The following is a 15,887-nucleotide window of genomic DNA, read 5'->3' as shown; positions in this document are numbered from 1 at the left end:
ATACTAACGCATATATATGGAATTTAGAAAGATGGTAACAATAACCCTGTGTACGAGACAGCAAAAGAGACACTGATGTATAGAACAGTCTTATGGTCTCTGTGGGAGAGGGAGAGGGTGGGAAGATTTGGGAGAATGGCATTGAAACATGTAAAATATCATGTATGAAATGAGTTGCCAGTCCAGGTTCGATGCACGATACTGGATGCTTGGGGCTGGTGCACTGGGACGACCCAGAGGGATGGAATGGGGAGGGAGGAGGGAGGAGGGTTCAGGATGGGGAACACATGTAAACCTGTGGCGGATTCATTTTGATATTAGGCAAATCTAATACAGTTATGTAAAGTTTAAAAATAAAATAAAATTAAAAAAAAAAAAAAAAAAAGAGAGAGTAAATCTTAAAGTTCTCATCATGAGAAAAAAATGTAACTATATGAGGTGAAAGCTGTTGACTGAACTTATACTGTAATCATTTCACAATATATACATACGTAAGATCATTATGTTGAACATGCTGGCCTAATACAATGTATGTGTCTATTCTATCTTGATAAAACTGGGAGAAAGTTAAAAAGAAAAATTCCATTTTGTAATGCATTACTCCTGTTTATCACATATATTATAAAATGATTCCACCCATATATTCTTTTTTAACCCAAAGGACTCTATTAACATCAAAACTATTGAAAGAGAAGTGATAGTTTATCACTATTAACAGCAGGTATTTAAAAATGCCTTCTTTGAGCAAAGTACCTAGGAAGACACAAAACAAGACATCTTTCATCAAGATTTGAATTGACCAAAAAAGTTATACAGCAAACAGACTAATAAAAGGAACACATGTTTATTTCATCTAGGAATGAGGTCCTCGATGTTTTTTTTTTCCCTCACCATGGGTACTTGTATTTAAACAAAATCATTTGCAGAGTCCACATGAGAAAGAGGTCTTACTGAAAGTTGGAGTGTGAAACCTGGAGCTCTTTCCATACATTGACTGTTTTTTAACGGGGCTCTGAAAACCTCCCAGGACCACTCAGATTTGGAATGTTAACCTTGAGATTCTCTCCAAGAAACTCCCCAGGAGGATAAATACCTGGGAGGTCTGTATAGGACCTGGAAAGGTGAGGCCAGCACCTCATGGGCCTGTTTCACAGAGTGATGGCCGATGTGGTTGCCCCAAGTGCAAACCCACCCAAGCCACTGCACGCTGACCGACTCACAAGGCTGACATATGCCCAGGTTCCCTCCGGGAAACTCAAACTATCTTTAGGCCACCAAGGGCTTCTGAACAGCAGTGAAGTAGCTAATACACAGAGATGCGAGACTCGGGTTCTGGGGCTGCTTTTCAGTGACTGATTTCCTCACCTGGAAAGCCATCTGGGACAGGAAGGTGAGTTTGTCCTTCTCAAACAGCGCCTGGCTGGTGTAGAGAAAGACGGCGTGGGTGATGCTCTCGGTCAGGGCGGAGATGCGCCCCGGCATGTCCTCCACCTTGTCAGTCTGCTCGATGGCTCTGTGGAACAGCATGTTGAAAGCCTGGGGAATTCAAGGCACTGTTAAGGGGTGACAACTGATGGCAGGTGTCCAGCTAGTCCCAAGCCAGAGGCTACAGTGTATGGATGGGGAGAGAGAACAGGATGGGTTTTACAAGGATTCTATGAGCTCTAGAACAGCTCCTGGCATGTGGTAAGGCCTCAGTGAAAGTTTGCTATTATTTTTAACATTATTTCATAAAATCTACCCACGTTTTCTTCCTAACCAACTGAATTGCACTGTCCTTTGTCCTTCTACCCATGCAATTGAATATATATATATATATATTCTTATTTTTAATTTTGGTAAAATACACAAAGGGTAAAATTTACCATCTTATTAGTTTTAAGTAGTATTAAGTATATTCACACTGTGGTACAACCCATTTTCAAACTGTTTTCTTCTTGAACTGAAACAGTGTTAGACAACAACTCACTTAAAAAACGCATTTAATTATATCAATAACTCCCCATTCCTTGACAACCACTATTCTACATTCTGTTTCTACAAGTTTGACTGCTCTAGGTACTTCCTATAGTGGAATTATATAGTATTTGTCTTATTGTGACAAGCTTATTTCACTCAGTATAATGTCATTAAGGTTCATCTACGTTGTAGCATACATCAGAATTTCCTTCCTTTTTAAGGCTACATAATGTTCCACTGTATGTGCATATTAGCTGTGGTTGTTCAGTCACTAAGTCCTGTCTGACTCTTTGCAGCCCCATGGACTGCAGTATGCCAGGCTCCTCTGTTCTCCACTATCTCCTGGAGTTTGCTCAAATTTATGTCCACTGAGTCAGTGATGCTATCCAATCACCTCATCCTCTGCTGCCCGCTTCCTCTGCCTTCAATCTTTCCCAGTATTAGGGTCTTTTCCAATGAGTTGGCTCTTCACATCAGGTGGCCAAAATATTGGAGCTTCAGCTTCAGCAAGTCCTTCCAATAAATATTCAGGACTGATTTCCTTTAGGATTGACTGGTTTGATCTCCATGCAGTCCAAAGGATGCTTAAGAATCACAATTTAAAAGCATCAATTCTTCAGCACTCAGCCTTCTTCATGGTCCAGTTCTCATGGCTGTACGTGATCCCTGGAAAAGCTATAGCTTTGACTATGCAGACCTCTGTCAGCAAAATGATATCTCTGCTTTTTAATACGATGTCTAGGTTTGTCATAGCTTTCCTTCCAAAGAGCAAGCATCTTTTAATTTCATGGCTGCAGTCTCTGTCCGCAGTGATTCTGGAGCCCAAGAAAATAAATCTGTCACTGTTACCACTTTTCTCCCTTCCATCTGCCATGAAGTGATGGGACCGGATGCCATGATCTCAGTTTTCAAATGTTGAGTTTCAAGCCCGCTTTCATCCAGGGCTGGACATTTGGGTCTATTATGAACAATGCTATGAACACGGGTGTACAAATGTATCTTTGAGACCATCTTGTAATTCTTTTGGGTATATGTTCAGAAGTGGAATTGCTGAATCACATGGCAATTTTTAAAACTGTCATATCATTTTCCAAAGTAACTGCACTGTTTCACAACCCTTCCAACAGTGCACAAGGGTTACAATTTCTCCAGATCATTGCCAACACTTGTTATTTTCTGTTTCTTTTTTTCCCCTGAAATATTGTATCTATCCTAATAGATATGAAATAGTATCTCGTTGTGATTTTGGTTTGCATGTTCCTAAACATTAGTGATGCTGAACATCTTTTCAAATGCTTATTGGTCATTGGTCATGTCTTATTGATCATGTCTCCTTTGGAGAAATGTCTCTTCAAGTCCTTTTATTTTTTTGTTTTTGTTATTCCACCCATGTACTTTTGTGATCCCCTTTGATTATCTCATTCTTTAAAAAATCACTCAATATTTGATTTTACTCATATGTCTTGGTAGCAATGGGGCTTTTATATAGATTTTTACATATATCTATAGATATTTAAATATATAGCTAAACATAGCCAACTATATACATCTATAATCCAAATCTATATATCTATAAATAGATATAACATTAAAATATCAAATTTTTTGACTGGTGGACAAGGACTAATATACTTGAAAGAAAGTAAAACCCTACAACAACTGACAGTAAATATGGGTAAGAAGGTATTAAAAAAAAGTACTTATTTGCTATTTACATTTTAAAAATCAATTTTTAATTTATAAACAATAAAATGCACCCATTAAATAAAAAGCTCAATGAGTAGTGATAAATGTATAGACTTCAGTAACAGTCACTGCAGTCAAAATGTAGAACCTTGCTATCCATGTCACCCTAAAAAGTTCTCATGTGCCTCTCTGCAGTCCGTTCCCACCATTATCCACCCCATCCCTGCCCACTGCTGAGCTGTTTCTCTCATGGCAGATTCATTTTAGATGTGCACTTCTAGTAGGTTGTTTTCGAATTGATTCCCTTTGGGTTAAGACCTAGAGTAAACATTTAGATCATTTTGTAACTTTATGAGAAACTGCCAAACTGTTTTCCAAAATAGTGTTAGCACTTTGCATCCCCACTGGCAAAGTGAGAGAGGCGTAGCACCACATCAGTGCTAACACTTACATTAATGACAGTCTTGTATAATTTTAGTTTTTCTATTGGGTATACAGTCATATCTCATTCTGCTTTTACTCTGCATTTCTCAGATGATTGTTGAGCGTCTTAAAAATATGCTTATGGGAAATATATATCTTGGTAGACAAGTCCAAGCCTTTCCTCCATTTTTTGAGTTAACTATTGAGTTGTATATTCTGATATAAGTTCTTTGTGAAGTTTATGTATTGGAAATAACTTTTACTGATCTATGGCTTAGTTTTTCACTTTCTTAACGTCTTTTGATGAGGCTAACTTTTTTCTTTCTCTTATACTCTAAGAAATTTTTATTTCTCTTATACTCTAAGGATAAATCTTTGCCTAAACCAAAGCCCAAAGACTTTCTATTGTTCTCCGGGAAATTTTACGGCTTAGCTTATTCATTTTTAACTCATTTTATATAGAGTGATGTAGTAGCTAAGGTTCATTTTATTCCACGTGGATATCCAGTTGTCCCAGCACCATTTGTTGCAAAAACATTCTCTCCTCAGTGAATTGTCTTAACACTCACTTCCAAGAATCAGTTGACCATACATTTATGGGTCTGCTTCTGGACTCTTAATTCTGTTTCATTGATCAGTGTATTTTTATTTAGGCCAATCAGTGTAGTAAGTCTTGAAATCATATACTGTAAGTCTTCCAAATTTGTTTTTCTTTTTCAAAATTAGTTGTTTTTAAATCCTTGGCATTTCTACATAAATTTTAGAATCTGTTAGCCAATTTCTACCAGAAAAAAAAAAAAAAGCCCTTCTGGGACTTTCACTGAGACTGAATTAAATCTATAGATTAATTTAGATAGAATTAAAATCTTAATAATACTGATTGTTCTGAGTCATAAACATGGTCTTTTTCTCCATTTAGTTGAACCTTCTTTAATTTTCTCAATAATATTTTGTAGCCTTCAGTATGCAGATCTTGTATCTGTTTTGTTAAAATTAACCCTAAGAGTTTCAGAATTTTGGAATCTACCATAAATAGTATTTATTAATTTTATTTTCTAAATGTTTATTCCTCATAAATAGAAATATAATGGATTCTGCATATTGACTTCATATCCTGTGATCTTGCTAAAAACTCACTGCTTAATCCTAGTAGTTTCTCATGAAGGTTGGTCATCTGTGGAAAAAAGATGGCATTTCTTCTTTAAAATTTCTTTTTTTTTTTTTTTGTATTGTTTCACTGGCTATAACCTCTAGTGCAATATTGAATAGAAGTGTTAAGAGAAGACATTCTTGTTTTCTTTGGATCTTAGAGGAAAGTATACCATTTTTCAACATTAACATTAGCTGAAAATCCTCACAGATGCCCTTCAGCACAGAGTATGATAAAGTGACCATTTTATCCCAGTTTTCTCAGAATTTTTTTTTAACCAAATGTTTTAATTTGTCAAGTTCTTTGCATCTTCTGAATTATAGGCTTTTTCTCTTTTTTATTTTATTAATATGAAGAATTACATTGTGTGATTTTTAATGTTTAACCAACTTGCACTCCTGGCATGAATTCCAATTGTTCATAACAGATTATGCTTTTTATATGTGGCTGGATGCAATTTGCCAATCTCTTTTTTAGTAGTTTTCAACAATGTTTCTGATGGGGGCTGCTCTGTAGCTTTCTTTCCTTGTAATACCATAGTCTATTTTTGGTATCTGGGTAGGCCTGGGCCTGTATTAATTTTCCCCTTTCACACTGCAGGGAATCCAAGCCTGCTGGGAGCCAGCGTGAGGAACTCCACCCGTGGCAAAGGTCATGAGGAAGGAGGCTCGGCATACGCAAAGGCGGGATTGAGCCTCAGGAGTCCCCCTGGAAATTCTCAAGCATCTACCCCCAAAACCAGAGTCTGACTTCTTTACTACTTTGTGCTCTCACCTACACCTCTGACTTTACGGGGGGCTGCCCCTACCACCATCTCTCTCTCTGAAAGAGAGTTAACTTACAGCTCTAGTTAATAAAGTTCCTGGGCGTGACAAGAGTGTTTTAGTTCACAAACTCCTTTTGAAGTTCTCTAGCCTGCCTGAACAGGTTCTTCCGGCCACATGTGATTGTTCACAGCCTCCCAACCATGAGAGGGACGAGATGTTCTAAACTTTCTAAATACAGATTCCTTTGAGCAGTTAGAAGATTATTAGTATAGTATAGTGGATTGATTAGAAATTATATTGGTGAAGGGTTTTCATTTATTGGGCCAATGTTTGCTGCTAAGTTTCCATATCCCTTACCTACTGTGTCCCTAGGAGTGTATTGATCAATATAGTTGGTGTATAGGAATGTAAGTAGTAGCTTTAATGTTTGTAACCTTGGACCCTTGAGTTAATTCTTGTCTTGTTATAGCCCACCACACCTTTGCCCTATAGGAATGCAACTTTATCTAATGTTTTTGGAGGGTGGCGCCTGACTTTAGAATAATCACCTTTAGAGAAAAATAAGTTTTCTGAAGAAAGGGTCATAAAATGTTAATAGGCCTCCTGGCCAGAAGATGATGTAAATCACCTAAACTTTTGCATATGATAAGTTTGCAGGAAGAAAGCCTGGCTTCGATAAGGATCAAGGACTGCTGACCTTGCGTGACTCTACCCTTTCTCCCATTATCCTCTATGCACAACTTAAGGTATAAAAACTACTTTGTAAAATAAAGTGCGGGCCTTGTTCACCGAAGCTTGGTCTCCCCATGTCGTTCTTCTCTCACCTTCTGGCTGAATTCCATCTGGAGCGTGGAGGCTCGTCAAGCCTACTAATTTTGCCTGGGCTTCTAAGATCTGAGTGGGGAGGCCTTAGTGTCTCCTCTCCTTCGGGAGAACGGGAGGATGCCTGCGGCCTACGTAGGTGACGCAAACTCCTTGTCTTGGAGTTTTATTGGCTTTCCACGTAAACCAAATTATTCAGCCTCTTTTCTTCACTGAATTTCTTCGCTGAGCTATCCCTATTTAACCACTCTTTATATCTTTAATTCTATCGTATCCTGATCGCCGAAGCCGTCTCCCCTTCAAATTCCCTGGATCCACCGGGGCTGGACCCTGGCACAAGCCCCCTGTGCTTCTCAGAACTTCTTTACTTGTTCCATCTTACGAGACATCTGCTAGTTATTCTTGATACTTTGTCTTTATTATTGTCAGTATCCAATCTATCTCCAAGAGCTGACTGATGTAGCTTCAAATCCTAAGTCTACACACTTCTGTTTGAGTCTTTTGCCATCACATGAGTCATCTGCCTACAGCCTTTCAGTGGCCTCTCTCTGTCCACAGACTATAATCCAAAGTCCCCAGTAGAGACCTCATATGATCCAGATACTCCCAGCTCTTAGGACTGATGTCTCATCATCTTCTCCCTCATTCATTACACCCCAACCACTTAGATTCATTCACCTGAAATCTCGAAAACTCTTTCCTGTCTCTATGTCTGTTATATTCTCCAAACACTATATAACCTCTGAGAGGTATTCCCTGAGCCCTCAGTAAAACAGCCTCTCCATCTCTACTGTTCTCTCTTGTTGTACTTGTCAATTTTATACACACACCAATCTACATATCTCCACTCTTATCCGTGTTTTCCAAACTGCACACTCAGCAACCAGCACAACATCTGGCATTATGACTGATCACAATAGCTATTTGTTTAAAAACTGAAAGATGGAATGAATCTTTGGGTTCAGACCATTGGGTTCAGAATCAGTCATGGGCTCAAATCCTGACTCTTATGATTATGAAATGTGAATTCTTTGCCAATTAAAAATCTGAACATATTAGTTTTTTTAAATAAGGATAAAATAACATATTTTATTGAGACGTTTTAGGCATAAGAATGAGCCAAAGAAAGAAAGTGCCTTGCATGAAACACTGGCTTAATCAATAGTTATTACCACTTTTTTTCCCTCTGTACCAAAATAAAATGGGAAATCTTTTTTTATAACATGTACACTTTCACAAAAAAAGTACAGGAGCCTCCAGGAGAATTCCCTTTATGTGTATATATATATATACACATAATATATATATATTAAGCTCCTTAAGATCCTATTGAAGAATGTAAACAGTGTGCTTTGAGTCACGGAAGTTAATTATTTCAAAGCCTTATTGAAAATTAGAAATGAAAGTTACTGAGAAAGTGCAGATTTCTTTCACCTTGTTTTTATTTTGCTAGCTAGATCCTTGAGACTCCTTACTGGACACACTAGATTGCTTAAAAAAAAATTCTAAACTTTCAGAAACAAGTTGAACTTCTAAAGTTTAAATTGTTCTTAGCATATTCATCATTACCTTCAAAGAGAATTGATAAATGGGGTTGATTTTTCTGAGGTCATTAATCACAAAATATAGAAGAGATGCTCTTGCTGCCACTGGTCTGTAACATTCTCGGGCCTCGTTGATCTTTCTTTCATTTTCTTTAGCTTCAATCACCTATGGTGGGAGCAGACAACATAAGTAACTTACTCTTCACGGTCTCTAGTGACGGAAGGGGCATATCTGAAATGAGAAGCCAGTGGTACTGACATAGACAACATGCATGGCATCTCTACGCTTGGCCTTTTCCAAAAGCGTAACATTCATATTTTAAAATAATCTTTTTATAAACTGACTTTTAAATGAAAATGGATGTAACTCCAGCTGTGTTATGGTTACAGATTAAACAAACTTGATTGTTTCTGGTTCTACAGAATTTATTCTGAGTAATGTCACCTTCCTGCCTCCCCTCTCTCTTTCAGGGGTTAATAACCCAGCTGTATCACCTCCCAGGGATAGCTCTTAAAAATCTGCTGGGTCAATTCAATGCCAATCTCTTTATTAGTCAACAAGGTATCCAAATGCAGCCAAGGTCAATAAAATATCCAATAACCAAGCTTACTAAAAAGCCTTTATAGGAAGACGCTCATGACTGCCTAATTCTGACTTTGCACCAGATCATCCATATGCTCATATATTTCCATTTAGTTTATCTTTGTACGATATTAGCCTCTGGGTACTTTCAGAGAGGTAATTAAATACACAGACCATCATCAGGCAACATACTTATTTTTATTCAAGACAGTTTCTTCTATCTAGGACTGCTGTTGGTCCCAGAGGTTTACAAGGTACAATATTTGTCCAACCTTTGTTTACAGACTTGATTCATCATACTTGTCTATAAAAGGACAGAAAGAAAATGTACAGCAGAAGCCAGTAGTGTAAATTACTGCCCAAAGCAGGACCTCTGACAGGATAATATTTAAATTATTGTGTTTGAAACACCCAGACCTTTGTCTAAGAGGGTAACTGTAAATAGCCCTGTCTAACAATTCATTTAGCTTTTTGACGGTGTACTTGCAGGAGGCACATATTGGTATGTACTTCAAATGGTTACTCAGGGGTAAGTGGAAGGGAGGGATAACTTGGGAGATTGGGGTTAATATATACATACTACTTAGATAGCATATTCAAAAGCAGAGACATTACTTTGCCAACAAAGGTCCATCTAGTCAAGGCTATGGTTTTTCCTGTGGTCATGTATGGATGTGAAAGTTGGACTGTGAAGAAAGCTGAGCTCCGAAGAATTGATGCTTTTGAACTGTGGTGTTGAAGAAGACTCTTGAGAGTCCCTTGGACTGCAAGGAGATCCAACCAGTCCATTCTGAAGGACATCAGCCCTGGGATTTCTTTGGAAGGACTGATGCTAAAGCTGCAACTCCAGTACTTTGGCCACCTCATGCGAAGAGTTGACTCATTGGAAAAGACTCTGATGCTGGGAGGGATTGGGGGCAGGAGGAGAAGGGGACGACAGAGGATGAGATGGCTGGATGGCATCACCGACTCGATGGACAAGAGTTTGAGTGAACTCCGGGAGTTGGTGTTGGACAGGAAGGCCTGGCGTGCTGCGATGCATGGGGTCGCAAAGAGTCGGACACGACTGAACGACTGAACTGAACTGAACTATCAATAAAACAGAAACCTAATAAGGACCTACTGCATAGTACAGGGAACTGTACTCAATATTCTGTGATGGCTTATATGGGAAAAGAATCTAAAAAAGAGTGGGTATATGTATTTGTATCACAAATTAACTTTGCTGTATGCCTGAAACTAATACAACACTGTAAATCAATTATACCCCAATTGAAATATTAAAAAAAATTTTTTTAATGTAGAGCAAAGAAGGAAGCTCCTACATGGAAAAATGTTAGGAAGATAGCAGAGATATTTTAAGGGACAATTAGAAGTTAACTTCAAAGCTAAGACCTAATTTACTTAATTGCCCTAATCTTTACCATTTTAGGAGCTACCTAGAATTCACTTACTTAAAAGGAAAGAGTAATTTGGGATTCCATTTCCTTGCTTAAACTAAGACAAATATATTGGATGTGTGGTAACACAGTGTTAGCTAGGTAATTAATAGATTACTTAGTAATGAGGATACTCCAGAAAGCAAATAAGGGTCCCTCTCATTTAGAAACTTCAGCGTTTTAAAGACTCGTGGCCACGTGTGAAAGTCCAGCATGCATTCACAAGGCATATTAGGACATGTGTTGGACGTTCAGCAGGATGTCTACTAAGTGAATATTTTTTCCTAGCTTTTAGGAAACTTTCCTGGGGAAATAATGCATCTGAGTGCATTGGGAGACCATCCTTTGCTCAGTTTCCTAGCACTGAAGGTCTGTAAACAAAACTTAAGCTCTAAGTATTTCTGTAAAATGTATGAGAGACCAGGAAGCCTGTGGTGAGACTGCAGGGTGTCAGTTTGCTGAAGCTGAAGGCTAAGCCTTTTAATATTTTAGACTACGTAAGCCAGCAGGGCCCAATTTCCTTCAACTTTAGTCACTCAGGAAAAAATAACAGCCTGACAGAGTCTACTGTGCATGACTGAATCTCTGTTGAGTTAGGAGTAGCACAGCTTCAAGCATCTCTATCTCTATTCAGAAATCCAGAGTTCACTTTTTAAGGGCAGTTTATGAAAAGGCCTGAATTCCACAGTCAGTCCTTTTAGATAAATGGCCAAGTGGGACTACGCTTCTGCCCAAGCACTTCATTCAAACAGAATAAGCCCTCCAGAAGTCCAAGGAGCACTGAAGCACTATTTACAATAGCCAAGACATGGAAGCACCTAATTGTTCGATAGAAGAATGGATAAAGAAGATGTGGTACATATATATATGATGGACTATTACTCAGCCATTAAAAAAAGAATGAAATAATGACATTTGCAGCAACATGGATGGACCTAGAGGTTGTCATACTGAGTGAAGTCAGAGGGAGAAAAATCCTATGATATTGCTTATATGTGGAATCTTAAAACCAATGATAAAAATGAACTTATTTACAAAACAGAAACAGACTCACAGACTTAGAGAAGGAACTTATGGTTGGTGGGGGAGGGGAGGTCAGAGGGGATAGTTAGGGAGCCTGCGATACACAGATACGCACTGCTGTATTTAAAATGGATAGTCAACAAGGACCTACTGTACAGCACAGGGAACGCTGCCCAACATACTGTTAAAAAAAAAAAAAAACTAATTGGGAAAAGAAGAGATACAGGTATGTGTATAACTGAATCTCTTTGTTGAACACCTCAACAAACACAACACTGTTAATCAACTATACTCCATGATAAAAAGTTAAAAACAACCCTCCAGGCAGCGCCTGCCTTTTCCTACCTTGCACTCTATCTCGGCTGCAGTGGCCTTTGCCCTCTCCAGTCTCTCTACCAGTTTGGTGTCGTCTAGAAAGCTCCCTTCTGCCGCAGAGAGACGCAGAAGGAGGTCGTCCTCCAGGTACTTCAGCTCTATCTTAAAGTCATTTTGGTGCTTTGTCAGAACCAGCTAATGCAAACCAAGCAAAAGGTGAGAGACAGTGAATAAATTCATATCATTTCATATAAAACAAAACATTTAGCATTACAATTGTAGTAATCATAATCTTTAAAAATTCTTTAAAAGCAATACACATAGTTAAATATGTCCAGAAATTTTCCCAATTAAAGTCAGGTATAAATTATTTTTTAATCTAGATGGAGATAATCAAGGGATAATTGCACCTGAAATTTTGGCATCTCATAGAAATATAATGCACTTTTGTATGCCAAACATCTCTGCCTCCTCCACCACCTGCTAAAGTACAGAATTTTAAATATTTGTATTTTCTTGCTTGTTTGTATTATTTGTTTGCAATGCATTTAAACTTTAAATTCAGAAGGCATGGTAAGAGCTGGTTGCACTCCAGGTTCCAGAGCATGACCGTACATCATAATCATGGAACATTATGAACCCAGAGGAAGAAACTTCTGGTTTCTGTTTTACATCTAAAGAGAAAAGGCATTATTTCCATCCTCATAACAGGATAAAAGCTAAACATCACAGCCCTTCTTACATCTGTCAGAGAACTGAGGTCACAGGGCAATTGCCATGCTGAAAAGTACAGAGATGGGTGAATACAGTCACAGCTTCTCAGGAACAGGTAAGTAGTAATTGGCTAATTCCTGGGGGCAGAACTTGAGAGTTAAAAACTTCTGAGGGCCCAGTGTTTGGGGTTCTCTTAGGAGAGGAAGCCCAGGGCAGATCCCTCTCTACCCTCTGTTCTTTCCAACCTTCTAGGGCATGTATCTGTTTCTCCAGCCCTGCTTCCATGATTCCAACTCTGTGCTTGCCAGAGTCACATGCACCAAACAAGACCCACAATGAGTCCATCTACTGCGGCACAATCCTGACTACTTCCTTAATCAGAAGTATCTTGAGTTGCTACTTAACTGTTCACATATATTCTCATTTTTCTTAATGAGATTGCAAGATCCTGGAAGCAGGCATCCCATCTTACACTCCTGTGTCTGGCACTGTCGTTTGTGCAAAGAAGGTACTGAATAAGTGCTGAGGGATAATTTCATAATTTTTACCTTAAGTTTCTCCAAGTCTGGCCTTTCAATATTGACAACCTCTGCCAGCAGCTGGGCTTCCAGACCATCTTCTGTGACCGTGAAATTGAGGAGGGTTGTCTGAGCCTGCAGTTCTGGCTTATAGTGAGGATTTACCAGTTTTGTGTGAAGGATAAGACGAAAGTTGTGGTTAAATTCACATTCTTTATCTCCAATCTTGATATACCTAAAGGGGGCATAACACAGACATCAGGAGACTCCCATGAACCATGACTAATAACAAGGTGTCATTCCATTCCAGTGTTCTTTTGGTGAGTCATGATTTTTTGTCTAGTCTACATTTCCCTAGAGTATAAGAGGAGTAAGAATTGTCCACTAAACCTCTATATGATTAAGTCTGCCTACATGTAAAATGGTGATAATAGTTGTACTCATTTCATAGTGTCACTGCTACAATTAAACACAATAAATCATATAAAGAACCTATAACAACAAATGCAAGCTTCTATTATTATGCTATCTATGATTAACCTTAAAGATTAATATTCTTTAAGGATAAAACGAGTATGTATGCTCTTATACATGTGTTTGTAAGTATCCCTGATGAGCCCAGCCTTTAAGTTTTAGCTTCCCTGGTGGCTGAGATGGTAAAGAGCTTGCCTGCAATACAGGAGACCTGGGTTTGATCCCTGGGTTGGGAAGATCCCCTGGACAAGGCAATGGAAACCTACTCCAGTATTCTTGCCTGGAGAATTCCATGGACAGAGGATTCTGGTGGACTACAGTCTGTGGGGTTACAAGAGTCGGACACGACTGAGGGACTAACACTTTCACTTTCATATATATACACGTGTGTGTGTGTGTGTATATATGTGTATATACATACACACTTAAAATTCATACATATGAAAAATGCACATATTCTTGTCCTTATACACGCTTAGTTTAAGTCACTTTAAATAATGCAGAAGTGATTCTTTTTTCTAAGGCCCATCATGTGACTATGAGTAATGGTAGCAAAAATATTTTCCAATAAAGAAATAAATAAAAATTCCCCTGGCACTTTACTCAATCTTCATACTTTGGGGTCTGGCTCAGAAGTAAAATTTAAGAAGCCTGTTGCATGGGATGCATGGACAGCATTCTTCCCAGCTCCATCTCACACGGGGTGGGCTGACAGCAAGCATGCTTCTGTTTTGTGTCCCTGTTCCTCTGGCCACAGGGCCCAGGAGTAGGTACTTCATCTGAGCTGTTTCAACCAGAGTAAACTCCTGGGATTCAGGACTGGGGCAGAGAAGGGAGAGTTGGAACTGGAGCCTCTAAGCTCGTGCTGACGTCCCTCTGTCCTGCTGGTGAATCAAGCAGCAGAGAAAGACTGTCCTGGTTTCCCAGGGAAGAATAATTAAACCAATGTTCAGATGAAAGAGTAACACAAAGGAGCGTGTTCTGGGTTTCATGGGCTTCTAGGTCTCCTTTCTTGAAGGCTGCATCTTCCCCTCAGTTGCCATGGCACCCTGCAGCCTTGTCATAGTCTCTGTTTTGCTTCACCCTGATGGAGGTGGTTTCTGTAATTGCAAGCAAAGCTCTGAAGGAATGCAGTCACCCCATGAGGGCAGAGCCTGATTCTTCTCTACCTCAGCTGGCATCTAATTTCTAAGGAATTCTCCCTGGGCTCCCTTGCCCTGTGGGTTCTGAGTGCGCTAGGCCAGTGGAAGCACTGGCAGGAGAGAGCAGTATAGGAGGAGAGAGGGGTCTGGCAGACCTTCATTGCTTCCAGGGTGTGCTTGTTAGGGGGATGGGGGGGGGGTTGGATGGGGGAGAGTGGAGTGAGGGCTACGTGCTGCAATCCACAGCTCATCTCGGGGCTCTATGTGCCTTGAGATCCACAGCTCTGCTCAGAGCAGCTAGGAACACCTTCAGGCCTGGAGGCAGTAATGGCTTCCTGCTGCTGCAAATCCTCTGTAGCCTCAGCACCTCCACTGAGTTCCCTTTACCCTTTGCTCTTCAAATTCTTCTTGTGAAACAGTCACTCTGTGAATTCTATCAAACAATTCCAGCCTACGTTGTGGTCTTTTTCCTGCCAGGACCCTGCTATGAGGCTGTAGCAAAAGGCAAGTTTTTCTTACTCATGCACCAGATAGACAGAACCCATGAATGCTGGAAACTCTTCACTCTTCCATCAAAGTGGCCTGAGCTTTGGAGAAGTGAAATTCCTCCAAGAAGCCTACAAGCATGGCTGAAGCAAGGAGCATCTTCTCAGTCTCTTATTTTAACTACTTACTGGAATTCTGAGTTCTTCCCTATTTAGTGTATATTTTCATCAGAGAGGTATCATGATGATGATGATAAGAATGTTACCCAAATCCCACATTGTTTTTAATTTAAATATAATGTTTTAAGTAATTATGAGGAGAAAAATGAATACTCATCTCACTGACTTCTGGGTGAGGTGTTAAACTTCCTTAACTTTATCAACTTTGAAAAACTAGATGAATTCAAAAGAAAGACACCGTAGAATATACACTGTCTTTCTTTTGAATTCATCCAGTTTCCCAATACAAACTGATACAACCACTACGGAGATTCCTTAAAAAACTAGGAATAAAACTACTATATGATCTAGCAATCCCACTACTTGGCATAGACCTCGAGGAAACCAGAACTGAAAAAGACACATGTACCTCAATGTGCAGCACTATTTACAATAGTTAGAATATGGAAGCAACCTAGATGTCCACCAGCAGATGAATGGATAAGGAAGCTGTGCTACATGTACACAATGGAATATTACTCAGCCATAAAAGGAACACATTTAAGTCAGTTCTAATGAGGTGGATGAACCTAGAGCCTATTCTACAGAGTGAAGTAAGTCAGAAACAGAACGACAAATATTGTATATTAACACACATACATGGAATCTAGAAAGACGGTACTG

General features: G+C 39.2%; 1 protein-coding gene across 3 annotated transcripts in view; it reads right to left on the bottom strand.

Annotated features, from left to right (window-relative positions):
- The window catches only part of DNAH11 (dynein axonemal heavy chain 11), a 375,791-nt gene that overhangs the window by 42,878 nt on the left and 317,026 nt on the right, over positions 1 to 15,887 (bottom strand). For all 3 annotated transcript variants that reach the window (XM_044946526.2, XM_044946527.2, XR_006552702.2), the window contains exons 66-69: positions 12,974 to 13,178; positions 11,742 to 11,906; positions 8,377 to 8,517; positions 1,366 to 1,536 (exon numbers count right to left, since the gene is read on the bottom strand). In XM_044946526.2, coding sequence (XP_044802461.2) covers positions 1,366 to 1,536; positions 8,377 to 8,517; positions 11,742 to 11,906; positions 12,974 to 13,178 — 682 coding nt within the window. The remainder of the gene's footprint in view (positions 1 to 1,365; positions 1,537 to 8,376; positions 8,518 to 11,741; positions 11,907 to 12,973; positions 13,179 to 15,887) is intronic.

Source organism: Bubalus bubalis, chromosome 8 (genome assembly GCF_019923935.1).
Source record: "Bubalus bubalis isolate 160015118507 breed Murrah chromosome 8, NDDB_SH_1, whole genome shotgun sequence".
NCBI classification, from domain to species: Eukaryota; Metazoa; Chordata; class Mammalia; order Artiodactyla; family Bovidae; genus Bubalus; species Bubalus bubalis.
This window is presented reverse-complemented; position numbering and strand designations above follow the sequence as displayed.